The sequence below is a fragment of the Sceloporus occidentalis genome, unplaced genomic scaffold, assembly GCF_023333645.1.
Source record: "Sceloporus occidentalis isolate IW3139 unplaced genomic scaffold, rSceOcc1.0.p SCAF_2, whole genome shotgun sequence".
NCBI classification, from domain to species: domain Eukaryota; kingdom Metazoa; phylum Chordata; class Lepidosauria; order Squamata; family Phrynosomatidae; genus Sceloporus; species Sceloporus occidentalis.
The window spans coordinates 193,814,929-193,835,620 of NW_028316982.1; the positions used below are offsets into that span (position 1 = coordinate 193,814,929).

At 41.0% G+C, this 20,692-nt stretch overlaps 1 protein-coding gene across 1 annotated transcript in view; it reads left to right on the top strand.

Moving 5' to 3' along the window:
* Nucleotides 1-8,248: 8,248 nt before the first annotated feature.
* Nucleotides 8,249-20,692, top strand: part of TSPAN7 (tetraspanin 7) — a 131,495-nt gene continuing 119,051 nt past the window's right edge. Inside the window, exon 1 of the mRNA XM_089511836.1 lies at nucleotides 8,249-8,394. Coding sequence (XP_089367962.1) covers nucleotides 8,314-8,394 — 81 coding nt within the window. The 5' untranslated portion in view covers nucleotides 8,249-8,313. The remainder of the gene's footprint in view (nucleotides 8,395-20,692) is intronic.

Sequence of the window (20,692 nt, forward strand, 5' to 3'; positions counted from 1 at the left end):
CTTACTATAAACTATGATATGCTACTGAGAGAATGTAAGAGTCAGTTGGCCTATAATAAACCCAAAACAGGTGCAGTGTTAAAGGGTTACTGGCTGATGCAATAGGACTGAAGGCACCCAAGACCCAAGGTGTCTGGTGTGTTATGTCACTTCTAAGGCTCTTGTTTCGATTGGTGGGGAACAATTTATATTATTGAGATATATGGCTTGTGGATGCCTCCTATCTGGTTGGACGTAATCTGTCAGCTGATTGGACTAGTAAAGATATAAAACAGTCCGAGAAGAGAGAGTAGCCAGACAGACCAAAAATTAGCCTCCCACTCTCCATGGGAGCTTTGATACTGATAATGCTGGTCCTAGCTGATAAGTGCCCAAATTATGCTAGTAAGATCTTGGCTATGCTAAATAGATACTTCCCATTATATAGATACTTCTGGCAGGCCTTCCCGGAATAAAATACTCACCCACGAATAAGACTTCTCATCTATTGAACTCTGCCCATGATGATTATTTTTTGGATTAGTTGGATTTTAATATGTAGTTTTAATCTTATACTGTTTAATCTTGTTTTAAGAGGGGGCATTATGTATATATGGATGCATTTTAACTTGTTGTATGCTGCTTTGATTGTTTGGCAAAAAGCGGGATAGAAATAAAATTTTTATTTTATTTATTTTTATTTATTATGAATACAATGTTCAGGGATATTATTTCCTTGGATGCCTGTGTGTTCCTATACAGATGGTATATAGATTAGATCACCCTGATATTAAGACAGTATGTTACTCTAAGTGTAAATATAGAGCTGACTGCTAAAGAGATGCAGCAGATAGAAAGCTTCAGTCCTTATGAAAGTGTAACACCTTACCTGCCATCTGTTATAATGTAATGAATGTATGATGCTTTACATGCAGTACACTTGTCCCTCCACATTTGCAGCTTTGACTTTTGCAGATTTTATTATTCATGGATTTTATTAATATGTTCTCTCTAGGAATATCTAGGTTCACCAGTGCAACACTATGGTCAGCTTTAACCAAAGGTCGCACTGAAGGACCAAGAGATTCCCAGAGAAGACTCTACTAGGCATTTGTAGCTGTGATCATTGTCTGGCAGATGTTGACCACAGAGTTGCACTGGATGACCTAGAGATTCCCAGAGAGTTGTTCTCTCAGGTAAAAACAGAGTGTTTTTGTTATTTGTGTTTTTTCCACATTCACGGGGGTCCTGCACCCCTAACTTGAGCGAATGTGGAGGGATGAGTGTATAATGTATTGAAAGTGATGAGCCTAGACATTGAAAAGTCTATGTTTTGCACTAAGGGAAGTGTATATGTTTGTATATCTATTACTGCACACGATAAATAATTTAAAAGACTAATAGAAAGTCTGAACATACTCCCATGTAAATATCCTAAAATTCCTGTACTTAAGCACGCTCAGGTGAAGTCTTGATAATTCTGCTTGTTTGGACTTCACTATAATAAAAGATATGGAAACCTAAGCAACTAGGCATTAATAAAAGGGACTCCAAATAGGTACAGACTGTCCCTTAACTGCCTGATCTGGATCTTTTTGCATGCAAAGTGTTTCTCATCTAAAAAATTTAAGCACATCAGACAGCAGTGAAAGACACAGAAACTCTTGTAGCAATCCTATGTCTCCTAGAATTTTGAAAGAACTGAGGAATTCCATCTCAAAGGATATTAAGCTCCTCCATGATAAACTTTTCTTTTGACAATAATAAATATCTAATCTCTTCAGGGCAGCTGTATTTGGGAGTACTAAGCAAGAAGTGTCTAAGAATAATCCCTCTCTTTTTCTTACTGCCTTCCATGTGTAAGAAAGACAAAAATCCTTTGATAGAGAATTACCAATATGAATATGTTGTGTTGCCTAGGAGGACAACTTCTGAGGAAATTCTAAGTACCTACTATTTCCATTCCTTTGCTAACTGTGATATCATGTGAGCCCCCAATTCTTTACTTTACACTGATGGTAGTACATCATCTTCCCATATTACCAGGCTAGCAGAAAAGACTTCAGGCCAGGTGTGAAGAGCCTAGTTGTAGTAACTAATGTGTTGACCCAGCGTGACAGAGGAGAGGTTAGGAACACCAACACTATGAATGAACTTTTCAATCATCTTTCTAGAAGGAAGGATCCATGTTATAGGAGATCCCCTGCTACCAGAATAATGAATGGAGAGTTTGAAGTCAGCCAAAGTGAAAATATGAATGGAATAATAATCTATTGGAATTTACCATCTATGGGGGCAGACAAAGTAAGTTTAGATCAATGTTGCTTATAACAAGAGTCCTCATTTTATACTGCTAATTAATTTACACAAAATCTTGTGTATTCTGTGCCATCTCTAGTGCAGACTTCTGAGTGACAGGGAGTATTTTATACCTAGAATAAATTTATACCTGGAGTTGGAAGAGACTACAAGGGTCATGCAGTCCTTGCAGGAACACAGAATGAAGGCACCCTTGACAGATGGCCATCCAGTCTGTTTAAAAAATTCTAAAAAGAAGACGCCACCACACTCTGAGGGCATGTGTTCCACTGTCAAACAGCTCTTACTGTCAGAAAGTTCTTCCTAATGTTGAAGTGGAATCTTTTTTCCTCTAGTTTGAATCCATTGCTCCAGGTCCTATTCTCTGGGGCAGCAGAAAACAAGGTTGCTCCAGCCTCAATATGATGTCCCTTCAAATATTTAAATAGGGCTATCATATCACCTCTTAACCATCACTTCTCCAGGCTAAGCATACCCAGCTCCTTAAGTCTCTCCCTATAGGGCATGGTTTCTTTTTAATCACCCTCCTTTGGACATGTTCCAGTTTGTCAACATATTTTTGAATTGTGGTTCCTAGAACTGGATGCAGAATTCCAGGCGAGTCCTGACCAAAGAAGAATAGAGTGGCACTATTTCTTCCTTAATCCAGACACTATTATTGATGCAGCCTAGAATTGCATTGGCTCTTTTAGCTGCCACATCACACTGTTGACTCATGTTCAACTTGACAAAATGTTTTTCATACTCATTTCTTCACAAATATATGACATGTTTGTTTCAGATTTTAAAACTTACTTCATATTTAAAGGATTTTTTCACTGAGTTGATGCAGAGGTGAAGCTGTATTTAGAATAATGTTCCAGTTTCCTTTACTTTTGACCAAAGTAAAAGAGTGTAGATACCCACTTTAGTTTTGATTTACATTTACACTGGACCACAGTGACAGCAAGGAGTGAAATCGTTAATTGATCCATGTGGTGATTAACTAGTTCATTAAACACAGATCAATAATGTTGATTTTAGCTAGATTTTTCCTGAACTTTGTAGTAATTTTCAAGCTATTCATCTGGAATACTACCACTGAGGTCAACTGACCTAATTTGAGGCAAACAGTTGTAGAGGAGCAGCTCATAAATGCTGGTAAATGTTCTGAGCAGATCCCAAATCCATTGTGCTACTTCCATAAATGTACATATGTTTCTCTGGCCCATATTTTGTTTTTTTGACAGTGATATGATGGCAAGCCCATATCCTTCCTCCTATCACTACAGCAACCCCATACATGCTTACCCTGTTTTGTCCTACCAGTTGTAAAGATGAACAGATATGAGAGCTGGATAGTGAAGCAAGCAGACAAACAGAAAATCAATTCATTTGAGATGTTGTGCTGGAAAAGAGTGCTGAGCATACCATGGACAGCGAAAAAGACAAATAAATGGGTCCTTGAACAGATCATGCCTGAACTCTACTGGAAGCCAAGATGATCAAACTGAGGCTGTCATACTTTTGGGCACTTCATGAGAAGGCATGTGAATCATTGGAAAAGACAATAATGCTAAGAAAGATAGAAGGCAGAATAAAGAGAGGAAGACTGCATATCACATGGATAGACTTGATCAGGGAAGTCATGGGCATCAATCTACAAGACTTAAGCAGAGCAGTGTAGGACAGAGGGTCTTGGAGATGTCTCATCTACAGGGTCACCATGAGTCCAGGTTAACTTGTGGGCAGTTAGCAAGAGCAATTAGCAAATATGCCTTTCTATATTTTAGAGGAAGGAACTGCCAAAACCAGCTCTGAATATTCCTTACCTAAGAAAACCCAGTGATACTTATGGGGTTTCGATAAATTGACAGGTGACTTGAAGCCGCCCCCCCCCCCCCCAACGAAGCATTCATCTCCTTCACCCTTAGCAACCACATAACCCTTCATGGCCGCAAAAGAAGGCAATGTTTTCTCTAACTCTGTGTGTGGTGCCAAGTTTCTCAAGGAGGGAAATTTAGATCACTGGTGACCAAACCCTCCTTGGATCCCCTGGACCTTAATAACTATGACCAGTCGCAAAACGTTGTTTTTTTTGGGGGGACAAGGTGATTGAGAAGACAGTTGCCCTCCAACTCCAGTTAGTCTTGGATTACACACACTTCCTTTGACTCATTTCAAACCGGCTTCAGGGCAGGATATGTAGTTGAGACTGCTATGGTCACCTTAGTGGATGATCCTTGTCTCAGCACCAACAAGGGGAGTGTGTCCATGTTGGTGTTTTTAGACTTCTCAGTGGCTTTCGATACCATTGACCTGTTATCTTTCTGAAATGCCTGAGGGGGTTGGGAAGTGGCAGCACTGTGCTGCAGTGGTTCTGGTCATACCTCTCCTGCAGGTTCCAGATGGGGTGGTAACTGGCAATAGTAACTCTTCAAAAAAGGAGCTTTTATATGGCATCCCACAAGGTGCCATTCTATTCCCAAAACTTTTTAACATTTACATGAAACCACTGGGAAAAATCATCCAGAGGCATGGGGCGGGGTGTTATCAATACGCTGATGACACCCAAATACATTTCTCCATGCCTTCCAAAATAGCCTCAGCTAAAGATAACGTGTCTCCTATGAATGAATGCCTGGAGGAGGTAATGGGCTGGATGGGGGAAAACAAATTGAAACTGAATCCAGACAAAACAGAGGTGCTTGCCATAAAGGGTCCTAATCTGGGAATGGAGGTGTGTCAACCAGTTCTGGATGGGGTTACACTCCCCCTGAAGGACTGTGTTCACAGCTTGGGAGTGTTCCTGGATCCATCTCTCCAAATGTCAACCCAGATAGATGCAATGGTCAGGAGTGCTTACTATCAGCTTCAGCTTATATGCCAGCTGCGCTCCTTCCTAGGTCTGGAGGAACTAAAGATAGTGGTTCACATGCTGGTAACCTCAAGCTCGGACTTCTGCAATGCATTTTACATTGGGCTACCTTTGTGCCAAGTTTGGAAAATTCAGTTGGTTCAAAATATGGCAGCCAGACTGGTTACAGGAATATCCAGGAGTGAACATATTACACCCATACTCAAGTCACTCCATTGGCTGCCAATTAGTTTTCGGGCAAAGTACAAAGTGTTGGTCTTGACCTTTAAAACCCTACATAGTTTGGGTCCAGGTTATCTACGGGATTCTCTTCTCCCATACAATCCACCCCAAACACTGAGGTCCTTTGGGGAGCAGTTGCTACAGCCTGCGAAAACCCGACTGGCAGCCATTACCCAGAGGACCTTCTCATCGGCTGCTCCAAGACTGTGGAACGACCAGCCGGAAGAGATCCGACAGCTAAACCAGCTGTCGGAATATAAAACACATTTGAAGACCTATCTCTTCTGGCATGCATATCCAGGCAGTTTTTAATCATGAATTTAAACATGAATTTTATATTTAATTAATATCCTATGTATTTTAATATAAATATTGCATAGAGATGCAGCTTAATATGTATTTTATGTAATGATTGTGTTTTAACTATGTCGCAACCTGCCTTGAACCATGAGGAGAGGTGGGTAAGAAATAAATTTATTATTATTATTATTATTTTGAATACATCATAGACTCCATCTTTATTTGCAGTGATGAGACTTGAGGGCAATGGAACTCGCAGAGATGGCACATAGCTGTGGTTCTGGAAAACCCTCATGTGAACAGCAATCCGGGAATTTGTGACTGAGAATATTCGCATCGCTCAAGTGCAAAACAAAACATGTAGATATGCCCTCAGAAAGTGTGACTTGCAAACAGGATCAAACCCTCAGATCCCTGTCCCCCCATTTTAGAAGCCGAACCACTGGATTCTTAGTAAGATGCAAAGTGATCTTGTACCACCTATGAGGATAACCTTTCAGGTGCAACAAGATCCCTTTGCATATGGATATTCCAGGCTAATATGCTATGTCTTGCTGACTTCTCAGAAAGATGTGGCTTTGTTGTTGTTGTTTTAACCTCCCCCTGCCAGGCCCTATTCAAACAGCCCCTTCATTGTGTGTCAGCTGCTTGTGACAGAAAAACCTAAGCAAGCTGAGCTGCGATAAACCAAGCTGTAAGGCACACAAAATTCATTTTATTCATTTATTTTTTTGGTGGGTCAAATTGCAAAGGAGGAAGCTGATGTGTGGCAGATGGAGGCGGTGTTGGCTGGTCCAGGTGCCTCAAACATTTCACAGAGCCACACCACAGGAGTCATGGGAAGAAGCCTTACATCTTGATTAATGAGCACACAGCCTTGTGCTATATTTGCCTGTTTCTTGGAGAGGTGCTGAGAACCAGAGATCCTCCCTTCTCCCTCACAGGCATCAGGGAGCATATCCTTGTGCCATATTTACCCCTTTCTCGGCGAGCAGCTGAGAAGCAGCAATCTCTCCCTCACCGCCATTAATGAACATATATCCCTGGGCCATATTTGCCTGTTTCTTGGAGAGGTGCTGAGAAGCAGCAATCCCTCCCTCTTGAATCCTCACAGGCATGAAACCCTTTCCTCTCCATGTTGCTCTGTCCAAATGTCTCCTCAGCCAGAGATGCTGCCCTCCTGACTGCGCCACTGCCTAGCTCTGTCACAAGCAGCCACTACATCACCAAGGGGCAAAGGGCCTGGCAAGGGGGGTGTTTTTTCTTTTATGTAAAGGCACATCTTACCCAGCTGTCCTCTCTCAGGGTGACCAGATGGCATAAGCCCAAAGGCACAGTAAAATGTAGGGCATTCCAAATGCAGGACATTCCAAATGAATGGCTAAAAGCCCTCATGTCAATCCATGCTTCTTGGCCATGCTCAAAATGGAGGGCCCTTTTGGGATTCCTCCTGCAGGGCATGTCCTGGAAAAGGTTGGGTCACCCTGAGTGTAAGACCAAATAAAAACTAAAAACACTCCTGTTAATAGAGACTCATGCTCAAAATGGAGGACCTTCTGGAATTCCTCCTGGAAAGAAGGTGGGAATGGAGGGCAAGCCCTGGGAAAGGGGGAAGTCAAGGGTCCCCTGAAGGCAGGCCCTTCCAGGAAAAGGGAGAGCTCAAAACACTCACAGAAATAGAAACCCATGCTTCTTAGCCATGCTCAAAATGGAGGTAATGTTGGCATGAAGGGGAGGGTAATGAGATGTAGAACTTGTCCTGGAAAAGGAGGACGTCTGGGGGGGGGTCCCCCTGAAGGTAGGCCCTCCCAGAACAATGGAGACCAGCAAATGAAAGCCAAACACACTCATACCCATACACACCCATGCTCAAAATGGAGGACCTTTTGGCATTTCTTCTGAGGGGGAAGGTAATGGAATGGAGGGCAGGTCCTGGAAAAGGAGGACGTCGAGGTGCCCCTGCCTTCTCCCCCAAAACCTGCCCCCTTACCCACGAACAAGGCTGGGCACAGGACCAGTTTTCCTTCCACCCCCTCCTTCCTTCCTTCCTTCCTTCCTTCCTCCTCCTTTCCTTCCTCCGGTCCTTTCCTTCCTTCCACCCTTCCTCCTCCTCCCTCCCTCTCTCCCTTCCTTCCTTTCCTTCCTCTCAGCCTTCGTTCTCCTTCCTTCCTTCTTTCCCTCCATCCTTCTTCCCTTCCTTCCTTCCTTCCTTCCTTCCTTCCTTCCTTCCTTCCTTCCATCCATCCTTCTTTCCTTCTTCCCTTCCTTCCTTCCTTCCTGGCCCTGCGTTCTGCTGCTGCTGCTGTTGGCCAGGGCGCAGGAGTCCTGCTGTGACTGCACAATGGCGGGGGGGCTGTGGTTGTGGTTGTGGTTGCGGGAGGAGGCGCTGCGGGAGCCTGGGCCGAAGCCCTGCCGGCGGCGGTGGGAGCAGCAAGAGGCGAAGAAGGCGCAGGCGAAGGCATCGGTGGGTGGAGGCTGGCAGCCCCCTCCCCCTCCTTCTCCTCCTGCTGCTGCTGCTGCTGCTGCTGCTCTCCTCCTGCTGCCCTGCTCCTCCTTCCCTCCTTCTCCCTCCCTCCCTCCTCCTCCTCCTCCTCCTCCTCCTCTGCCCAGAGCCACCAGCCGGGGATCTCAGTATTATGGCATCGAGGAGGATGGAGACCAAACCCGTGATAACGTGTCTCAAAACCCTCCTCATCATCTACTCCTTCGTTTTCTGGGTGAGTGGACCCTGCCTCCAGAGCCATCACTCCGGGCAACAAAAGGGGGGCTGGGGCTGGGGGGGGGTGACCTGTCGAGGAGGGGGTTGTGTTGTGCATTTGTGCATTTGTGCATTTGTGCATTTGTGTGTGTGAAAGAGGGAGTCATTCATTCCCCGGCTCCTGGAGGAAAATCACAGAAGAGGATCCTGGAGGTTGGCTGCGCAAAAGGTTGCTTGGCTTTTTAGCTTGTAGGGGGACCAGGCATGTCCTCCTTTTCCAGGACCTATCCTCCATCCCATTGCTTTCCCTCCAGGAGGCTTCCAAAAGGTCCTCCATTTTAAGCATGGTTCTAAATGGGTCCTCCATTTTAAGCATGAGTCCTTTGAGCTTTGATTTGGTCATCTCCTCCTTTTTATTCTTGGAAGGTCCTCCATTTTGCGGTGCCTGGTCCTCCAGGGCGAGGAGGACCTCTGCCCCCCCCCCCCCCCTTTGCTTGTGGGGCTGTTGCAGCAGGACTCTCCCATTCTGGGCTCCTGCTCCTCCTGGCTTATCATTGACCGGCTGCAGAAGGGCGGAGGGAAGGCTCTCAGGACTGGATTTGCAAACCTGCTGCCCTCCCTTTTAAATATAGCCCTTTAAAGAAGAAAGAAAGTTTCTGGCTTTTTGGATAGGCATCATGCACTCCCACATTTTTTTTCTGTGATTGAATATATTCCTCCATCCCCCCAAACTCTTTTTTTAGGTGGCATCCACACTGCAAATATAATCCAGTTTGACACCGCTTTAAGTGCCATGGCTCAATGTTATGGAATTCTGGGAATTGTAGTTGGTTGTATAACATTGAGCCATGGCACTTAAAGCAGTGTCAAACCGGATTATTTCTGCAGTGTGGATGGATTCTTGGGGTCTGGCAATAGCTGCGCCATTGAAAGCGTTCCAGTAACACTCCATAACTGGTTTGTTCTCTTATTATCAGAGGGGCTGGTTGGCACTGCCATGGCTTTGCAGTGAGGAGTCATGTCTGTGAATGTACCCCATTGTGGATTTTCCAGAAGGATTTTCTGTGTCTCGCACGGCTCTCTCTTTTTATGCTCACTGAATATTATCTAACCATCTAGGTAAGATGCCTTTGAGGGTATCTGGACCACCTAAAATGGTGGCCAAATAAAATGTTACATTGCATCCTTCCTCTGAGATAGATGAGGCCAGATGTAAGGACTGGACCAAGAATGAGATCTGTCCTGTTTGGTGCATCGTGCATTAACAACGTACAACCCTATACCTTAAGCCATAGAGCCCTTTTTTATATGATTTCTGCCTTCTCTTGTTCATCATTTCTGCTGAGAAGTGTGGCAGGCAGCTCTCTGGTGGATGGACAATATAAGAATAAAAAGAAATTAAAAGCAGTATGTTAAAATACACATGAGTGTATGCAGACCTTCCCATAGAAGCTTGTTCAGTCTCCATGGCTTCTGCTTTGTGCTAGCTGCAGGCTGCGCTTCTAACCACCCAAGCACTGCCCACTCCCCGGATTATATTTGGATAAACGCCATTTGCATTGAGTGAGAGCGACTTTTATTGCTGTGCTGTTCGTTCACCGTAGCTGCTGTCGATGCAGTTGCTGGCATGAGAAGGTTATGCCAAGCAGAGAATGAATGTCATATGCTCTTAGAGAGCAAGCTCTGCTTTGTGAAACATGGTGCTTGGAAGTGTCACATTTGCTCTCTGACTTGCGTTTTACTGTCGAAACGTTGCTTCTAACTCTCAGGAAGATACCACCGAAATACACCTTTTCATTGTGCGCAGATCACAATAATAAAAAGAGACACTCGGATTCATAATACAATACAGTTCAGCTGAAACACAAGATGCATTCAAAGCAGGGGAGGTTAAGGATTCAGTGCCCTCTGCTTCCACTGAAGCCCAGCAGGACTTGTTGGCATGTCAATGCGTTTTGAATCAAGACATCAGCTAAATGTATCACACACCCTCGCTTTGCTTCAGTTGGTTTGAGTATTTGACTGTAGCTCTTTTGCATTACTGAGTACTGATTTCATGTGGATGTCTGATCACTGAATTTCCAAACCGAATACTGCCTTTGTTGGGCAATTTTTGTAAATATGGTGTCCGTTTTATTATTTGGAGTGTTGGTAATCTTCAATTTCCCCACCACTACCGCTGCCGCCACTTCAAGATGATGTCAGGCTTTGTATGGATTTTCTCTGTGGCGAGGGGAAAGGCATATTCCATTGCATTTTGCTACTGCAATATTGCAACTATGATATTATTATGGTTTGTGACCTAGATACATTAAAAAGCATTTGGGGAACATGAGCTCTGATTTTCAAACAGCCTCTTGGTACTGAAATTTTCTTAGCAAACTAAGAAATCTGTTCATCCGATTACAGACATAAGCAGGATATCATATCATGACAGTGATCGGCTGATTAAAGATCCTTCGGTGGTATAGAATCACAGAACAGTAAAATGGTTCCACTGTGTTTCTTAAAGGCCTTAATCTGCACATCAGCCTTACAATATAAAGAAACATGCTAGCTTTTTCATGTAGAGGTGGGGTGGGGAAAGCTTATTGAGCATTATCATTTTACTAGCACTGTCATGTGAAGTGCAGCAACATGATGTAAAATAGTTTTCCTCTTAAACTCTGTCTAGCAAATACAGCAATTTTTCTAGTGCAGCAGTATCATTTAACCTGGAAGAGAGCTGCCAGTGCACATACATTGCTTTTATAAAGCTCCTTTGTTTGCTTCATTTTTAAAATTCTTAATTTTTTAGGACTGCATCTACACTGCAGAAATAATCCAGTTTGACACTGCTTTAACTGCCGTAGCTCCATCATATGGAATCCTGGGATGTGTAGTTCGCTGTGGCACAACAGCTCTCTGACAGGGAAGGCTCAATCTCTCACCAAACTATAGTTCCCAGAATTCCCTAGCATTGAGCCATGGCAGTTAAAGTGGTGTCAAACTGGATTATTTCTGCAGTATGGATGCAGCCAGAGTACATTCTTAGCATTTTTACTTGGGTGTATACCTCATTGAATTCATTTGGGGCAACCTCTGAGTAAAAATGCATGGAATTAGATGTCATTAGATGTCATGTTCTTCTCATTGCTCCCTTAACTCGTGTTTGTCTTGCTTCTGGACTTGATTGCATGGGAAGCAAGACACACTCATCCTTTTCTTATGATTGCAATGGTTCGTCTTGGGTATGGCTGAGGTATAGTAGTTGGGGTCTAGGCACTGTTTGCCACAATTTGAAAGCCATCAACCCCCAGACATCTGATAGTATTCCTTTGTTCGATATTGTTAGGAAATAGTGTTATCCTTGCAAGTGTAAACTTACTGTGGGTGATGAAAGAATCTTGTTTGTTGCCTAAAGAGAGGATTGGCACCTGAAAATCCATCTAACCAGTTCCTTCCATGAACAGTAATCCTTCGATAATTGGGGGGGGGTGGGGAGGGAGGATGAAATGCCTGTGCAAACCAGCCCTTTCATGAAATTTTTTTATCAGGATGATAACTGACTCAAAATTAGCCCCTGCTCTGCATTTCATATGTGATATTATAAATGCTGTCTCCTTCACAGAAATGTAAATTACAAAACAGTTTTAAATCTCTGGAGTTAAGAGGGACAAAGATGGATCAGAAAACTGAGTCAAGACAGTTCACAATGCTCTGTGCTTGGTTTTTAGACCCAAGATTTGCTCTTGAATTATAACTACTTTGGTGTGGATGGTATGGACAGGTGTGATGTAGCTACAGCTTCTCTGTGTCTCACTGGTACTGTTTGACAGATGGATGCACATGAAATGGCTGGTACATATGGGAAACCCCCTGTAATTACCACTGATTTACAGGAGTAATTTTAAATCATTTCTGGTGAGAAGTAGGGTTCACAGGAAAGCAGCATGACACACACCCATAACAAATGGTTAGGTATTTGAACACTTGCTTTAAGTGTTTTTTAAAATGGCAATTCCTAATAAAATATCATAATTTTAAAAATGCTCATGTTTTTACATTGCTGTACTTATGCTATTCATTGGAAGCAGTTTAACTTGTACAGCCATCTGTTGTTCTTCCACAGTTCCTCTGACATTTGCTTTGTCAAGTAGTAGTAAAGATTGTACTGTCAGTCATGTAGGTTCAGTGCAGTGAAGCATAAGGGAAACATGAGGGGGAGAGTCTTTAGAGCAGATGGGAAAACTTCTTGAGGCCTTTTTGATACTCAGTATTAATGATGTCTGGAAGGTGTTTGTTTCCCTGTTGTAAGAATAGAGACCACTATGGTAATGTACATGATCACCAGAATACTTGTGAGTTAGGCAAATCTAGTGGTCTTTCCTAACCAGTTGTTCTTCAACTGAAAAGGCAAGATATGATTTTGCCCACCAGAGTGGTTCTGCCATTGTGACACTTTGCTGTTGCAGTGTCAATACTTGCTATTGGAAAGTGGCTTCTATTCACAGCTGGTTTGTGAGAATATGGCAATAGCAACAGCAAGTACATTTCTATGGTACTTATCAGTGAACTAAGCATTCTCTAAGTGGTTTACAATGTGTAAGCTAATTGCCCCCAACAAGCTGGGTACTCATTTTAGTGACCTATGGAAGGCTGGAAGGCTGAAAGGACCTTGAAGCCCTGCCTGGGATCGAACTCACAACCTTGTGACTGCAATACAGCTATTTAATCGCTGCACCACCACGGCTCCCTGATAGTGTTTTAGATGCAGTCAGTAATATGTCTGAACTAAACTGCATAGTGCTAGGTGATCTGTGATTGACTTTTCTTCGTATTTAAACAGTAATAACAATTAAATGTGGGTGTATAGGGGAGGAATTCCTGTTTTGATATTGCAGTGGGTAGGAGAATGTTCTTTTTCATTGCAATTCTTCCAATATTCCTGACCCTTCCACAATTGCTGTTTACCCTGTTGGAGAAAATGCAGGTGCCTCTATCATGCTTCTCTCCCCCCCCCCCCCCCCACCGTGCAACTTAAAGGGGAACCATTTAGATTGAGAAAATGATGATGGGAGATGGTCCTTTATTACCCACTAATCAAATTAGCAGCAGTAACAGTGTTGTGTTTAACAACAACAACACAAAATACTTGCAGCTCAGATCAGATATCCTGGTGTAATGCATAGCATATACAGTCAGCCCTTCTTATACATTGATTTTTATACACAGATTCAAACGTCCATGCTTTGAAAATGCTCAAAAAAAGTATAAATTTCAAATATCAAACCTTGATTTTCCATTTTTTATAAGGAACATCATTTTGCCATGTCATTATATTTAATGAGACTTGAGCATCCAAGGATTTTATTAGCCACGGAGGATCTTGGAACCAAACCCCAGCGTATGACAAGGGTCCACTGTACATGCATGTTCACTGAAAATCACCCTGTAATGGTTTTATTACCACAGCTCATTCGTTGAATGCATACACATACAGGAACACAGAAAGAACAGTGCAACCAGATTTCTTAATCTAGTGTCTGCCCTTCTAGGGATAGATTCTCTTTGATCTTAACAAAGGTTGAGCAGTATAAAGTTTCTGTTTATTTGTATATGTTTCACTATTGCAACCTGAACAATATGTTAGTTTTGTTTTCTAAATTGTTCTTAGTTACAAGCATGAAGCCCTCCTGTTAGGAATCTGAGAACAGTGAGACACACACACTCATTTTCTCTCTCGCTCGCTCTCTGTACATACAATTGAAAAGCAAACATCCTTAAAAGAATGTTTAGATTAGAAAATTAGCTGTGATCATTTTATTACACTCCTTTCAATGGAATTGCTGACCCAGTTCTATCCACAAAGGTATAAACTATGTCTTAGAATAGAAAATTTACTCTGTTCTTCTAATAGTGCTGGCATTGAATTATTGATATCATTCATCATTCCTGTGGTGCATGTTTAATTTGGTTATTGGAATCAAGACTTAACCCCTCAAAACATATTTTCTTTTATTGGACAGCTTTGGTTTATTGCTCACTAACGCCGCTCTGCTTTTATGCTGTCAGCAGATTGTTTTGAGAAGATCAGCTAGCAGGGCTGTGCTTTCCTTCTTAAAATAGATTCTTTTTGGACCTTTTGACACTATTCTTTGCCACTCTTCAAAGAGAAATCTTGATGGAGTTTTTTCTGGGTTATATATACATCATCTCCATAAAAACATGTGTAATAAAAGAAAGTGCAATAGCTGCAGTGATATACTACATGGAACAAGCATTTTTCTCTCAGTGTTCCTCTTAACATTTTGCCAATGTTGCCACTAGATAGATGGGATCAGTCTCATGGCTATTAAAATAAGAGCTTTAATTCTGCTTTTGGGGGGGGGGGGCAGTGATTGAGTTGGATTATTTCGGAGGACAAAATGGATATGCAAGAAATGTGGCTATGCTTCCTCTAATGTAGTGAGAACCTACTTTTGAAAACAGGGGAACAATGATAGATAGATGGAGGCAAGACAGTCGAACAGATAAGTGATTATAGCTAGAACCTGTCAGTAAGGTTGTGAAGAATATTCTTGATGTTCTGTTTTTGAATTCAAAAAGTATTTTTGAGGGTGGGCAGTGGTGAGTGACGAGCTACTTGATTCCCAGTTTTCTCTCCTCTTTGTTTCCAGGAGCTGTTTCCCACAATTTGTTGCTGATGCTGCTTCTTAAGATGTCTTTTGAAAAACCGTGGTATAAATGAATGTTATGGGACATTTCAACAAGTCTGTTGAAAGCTAGCCCAAGCAAGAAGGGTCAGCAAGGTTACCTTCTGGTTCAAGGCTTCATGTGTTAGTGAAGAGAGAGAGTTCTACAGTTATAGACAGTGTAGACTATAGCCTAGAGGAATAAAGTGCAGTCTATGAGCTCTGATCTCATAGCACTTGCATGTAAATCGCGGTTGCTTGAATTTTTATTTCAGCATATACCATATTGTACATGCTGTGTGCTAATATTTTAGAGGTCAAAGACATTTTAGTACATGTGTGATAAGGAAACCTACCACAAGGGATTTCTGATTTGCTTGTACACTCATTCCTCTGATTTGTGGGTAATTTTTGGGTGGGGGGGGTTGGCACCCAAATGAGCTCAATACCATACAGAACATAGGGGTTCTGCCCCAGGATGTCCAAGTAGCAGTACGAGTTACGATTTCCATTAACTGAAAATCAGCTGAAAATAAAATGGGAGGTTACAGTATATCCTGCCGTATAACAAGAGATCTCAGGTATGATTCCAACACTGAGCATTATTTGATGATATCAGGCTGTGGAAAGAAAATACTAAAAGAAAATTGTATAAATAATTTGATATTTGAATTCAGATAATGTGCCTGAACCATGGGTTTCATTCCATTTCAGTATGGTTTTTCTTGTTACTATTACTGACATATCTAAAATGAATGTTTGAAATGTAAAGTATGGTTATGATATCCCACTCTAATCTCAAATACTTTTTAATGCAGCAAGAGGGATTGTGTACACTTGAAATCCATTAACATGATTAAAAGGCTAGCAGAAGAGGAAATTAGGCATGCATGAACAGATTTTCTTATTGCAGTATTGATCATCTTTTCAGCTCCAGATCAATATGCTCTCAACGTTGAGCAACAGCAGCACAGTAGCAGCAGTTTTGGATTCTAAAGATACAATTGCTTTGCACTATGACATATACTTAGAAATATGGGTGAACAAGTTGAACAATATGAAAAGATAACCCTTGAAAGGCTAAGTGTGTGCAGGCTTGAGAAATGAATTCACATGACTCCTCTAGCTGAAGTAGATGGATAGATGCTGCTTTTCCCTCTTGACACTGTGACAGGAGGTGTGACATTTCTGTTCTGCACAGTAACTAACAGACCATTTGAGCCAAATAAATCTTTAGAGGCAATAATAGTTGTTCTACTTTTGACATTTCTTTCGTGACTGCTGCTGATAATTATGAAGTAAGGTCTTTAATTTTTTCTAAATGTATGCATTCTTAAGCGTTCCTCTGTAAGGTTTGTTTCTCATTTCATTGTACATGTGCTGCCCTTTCTGTTTTCGCAGCAGAAAGGTGCTAAGAACAGCACAGGAACAGTAAAAGACATTGAGAGATGAACTGAAAAGGTTGAATACCTGCTTCCTGATGTCATTTTCTTGAGACACCTCAACCTGCTTGAATAATGGAGGTCTTCAGGAAAGCTGGATTATGTTGACTTCAGTGGCATTTCAAAATAATTACAAACTAACTAATTCTATGAAAGCCTTCCCATCTCAAATGTCCCCCCAGCCTTCCCTCCTGGAGAAAAGACAGACTGGCCATTGATCTCACCATGCTGCACTTGTTCTTCCTGCTCACATACACATTTCCTGGTGAATCCAAATAATCCCCAAAAAGTAACCCAATTCATGGAGATTTTGGGTGCAGTTCTGCGAACTGTGATTTGACTTCCAAAATTATTTGGCAGGAAATAGAGATGAATGGTCTTTCAGGAATGGTGGGAACATCTTACCCCTTTGTCTTCTAAATGTTCCCCTTCAAAATAAATATTTTCAATGAGCCAAAATGTAGTGAAGCAGAAACGACATGCTGTGATTGTGAGTAGTTTGGCCCCATTAAGGAGAACTCTAGATTTCTGCCTTTGGAAGAAGGGGGATTGGAATTCCCACTGCAGTCAGGGGAATCCTTTGCAGTTGTTAACTGCCATCAAGTCAGCTTCAACTTAATGGCAACTTTATGAATGTGAGACTTCCAAGACATCCTGAGATCCACAACCTGGCTCAGGTCCTGCAGACTTGGGGCTGTGGCTTTCTTGATTGAGTCTATCCAGCTGTAATGAGTTCTTTTTCTTTTCCTATTGCTGCCTACTTTACCAAGCATTACTATCTTAATAATGAGTCATGTTTTCTCATATTGTGGACAAAATATGATATCCTTAATTGGGTCATTTTGGCTTCAAGGGAGAGTTTAAGCTTGATTTGTTCTAGGACCCATTTACTGGTCATTTTGATAGTCTATGTGATACTTCTCTAGCACCACATTTCAAATGAGTTGATTTTCTTCCTGTCAGCTTTCCTCACTGCCCACCCATGAGATAATATGGGACTTGAGTATCCACACTTTCCCCATCCATGGGTGCGGGTGATGGGAACTGAACCCTTGTGTATGAGAAGGGTCCACTGCACTTTTGTCTGCTTCCTGTATTTCACTGGAATGATAATTTTGCAAAACAAATGTCTGTCAAAAATGCAAATAAAATCTGTGTGTTTGCTTCATTTTTCATTCAGATTCATACCTTTGCACATATTAGCATGTATTTTAGCTTTATATAATTTGTATAGTTTACCCGTTTAATGAAGCAGACCCTTACCTTCAATTTCTTCATTGAATTTGTGCAAAAAGGACTAAAGTAACAGTTGAGCTTCCTTCAATATAAAAAATAAGCAAATTACACAAAATCAAGGTTGTTTGGTTGTTCCTCTGTTATATTGGATAGTAATAAAGCAATACAGTCACACATGCTTGGGTTTCCTCATAATATTGCTGTATAAGAACTGTTCCCCGGCTATTACAATAGGTAAAATTGTTTGGATAGGCTTAACTCTTTGGATTAACTCTTCGCCTGGTTTGTTTATCAAATGAATCTCTATCATTACTAATTAAAAGGTTTTTTTAAAAATTTATTTTGCAATAACCATTACATTATTTATCTTGGAAGAGGAATTTCAAATCTAATTGGAACTACAGATGAACAAATGTCTTGCTTTTTGCCTGTAAGTATTTTTATTTCCAGCTGCACATTATTCACTTGAAGCATTGTCTGAGAAACAATAATCCTCCCATCTGTTTCTTCCTACAAAGTCTATCTGTAACATATTCAACATGACCTCTTTACTGTCTTTGTTTTAAGTACAGCAGACTTGTGTCCTATTCAGCTGTTTTCTAGCCATGTGGCTAATGCCCCAGATTGCTTTTCAGCACTCAGGGTTCAGTGTGGCCTGTGGTCAAAATTATATTTGTACAGAGCTTCCATAAATTGTAGGGAAGGATTCACAGAAGTGTTGCAAATTTCAAGAGAGATGATGTGTAAAATCTATGAGGCTGAGCATTCAAACATTCTTATCTTCTCTGAAGGTGCCAGCCACAGATGCTGGCAAAATGTCAGGAATAAACTCTTCCAGAACACGGGCACTTAGCCCAAAAACCCTACAAAAAACTATATTCTTATCTTCCTTCAGACATTCTGATTTTAGAGCAGCAGTTCACTGGTACCTGTATAATGTAGTTGTATTGGGCTTGGTTTTCATCTCCTCTTTCTCCTCTTGTGTCAATAACATTTATATCATGGTGGGCATTTGATGTTTATCTCACACTTTAATTTGAACTGTCTGTAATTTATAGGCAATCTTCATTGCCAATATACAGTCAACCCTTCTTATACACGGATTTTTTATACATGGATTCAAGCATACACGGTTTGAAAATGTTCCAAAAAAGTATAAATTTACCTTGATTTTCCATTTTTTATAAGGGACACCATTTTGCTCTGTCATTATATGTAATGTGACTTGAGCATACACAGATTTTGTTATACATGGGGGATCTTGGAACCAAACCCCAGCGTATAACAAGGGTCCACTGTAGAACTAAGATTTTTTTTTTTAAAAAAAAGCATAATAAAACTTCAGTTTCCAGTTTGCTTTAAATACAGTGGGCTCTCCACATTCTCTGGGGATCTTTTAAAATTATTCCTCAACATTTAAAGGTTACATAGTTCTAAATTGTTTCGAATTAATTGTATCTGTACACCTTCCTGTGATCCTATGATATGGGATGGGATATCAAATTTTAAAATAAACAAATAGCCATCTGTCAAGAATGCTTTCTCTGTGGGTTCCTGCATGGGCAGGTAGTTTGACCATATGATCTGGGGTGACTTCCAACTCTACAGTTTTATGCTTTTATGAGTAATAATTAGTGCACAGCTTTTTTATACTGATATCACTGTTGTTATGACAATGCTGGAAAGCAAAAAGACTGTCATTAATCAGCTTTGCAAAATACATGAATGCCAAGGAAGAAATTGTGAGTGTATTTCATTTTGTTGGCAACATGTATGCCCCCTAAATGAGCTGTTCACTTCGGTTACTAGGGGGAGAAATCTAGAATGGATTGGACCAAAAATACTTTTTGCTTGTATTTGGTACCATTGTATTATTATTTTGAAATGACAATTGAAAAGAAAAGGTAGGAATACATTTTATCTTATGATCATTTTATGTTTCCATGATATCAAGAACAATTTATATTTGTAATATTACTGCTTTGAGCTATTACTGAGAAACACTTAGATGCATTCTTAAACTCTGATTTTCAACATATTGTTATCCAATAAAATGATACTGATTGTATATGTGGTTTATATTAAGCTGAATAATGTTAAAATTATATTCCCTTTGGTTAAAAAATGCTGAATCTGCTGCTTTTCATCCTGTTTGCTTCATCCTTTAATCACAGTAGTCTTTATGACACACATTGCATGGCGCAGACCAGCCAACTCCTTCTTCCAATACCACAAAATAATCTTTAAAAACTATAATAAATGGAAAGACTTGGAAGGGGAAATGCGAATCCAGCATAAAAAAATATGGATCAGATTTTTCCATATAATTTAAATAACAGTTGGAGTCTTATAGCTAAACTAGATGTGACATTACATGTGCCTTTGCATTTAATGTGCAGGTTTTTAAAAATGCAAATAGCAACCAGTGAGATTTCCTCCCAGTGCAAAGATCAAGTTCAGAGGAAGGATTTTTCTGAGGACCATAGTAAGGGAGGAGAGAGTTAAACATCCCCCTCTCTGACTTGCTAAGTGCAAGGATAGCACTTTGCAAGTAAATGAACAGAGAATTTGAGGAGCTGGAGTAGATCTGAACAAGGAGGAGGAGTCTGCATATAAATGCAAGTGATTCCATTTTTGATGAAATGAAAAATTAATTGAAAAACATTTCTGAATAATTGGTTAGTGTGTACCTACTTTCTAAAGAGACCTACATCTTTGAATATGTATTACAGTTATCTCAAACAATAATGGATTTCTACTAAAAATGAAGATGACATGGATTTTTCCTCACTGGTGATTACAACTCTTATTGAGACCAACCTTGGTTATTAAGCAGCCACAGTAAGAAAGTTGAATTTTCAGGCCATGGCATCAAACCTATGTGTACCAAACACCTGAGATTTTCACAGGCCCCATTCCTACTGGCCTATAACGCGGATCAGGATGTGAATCATGGGTGCCTCGT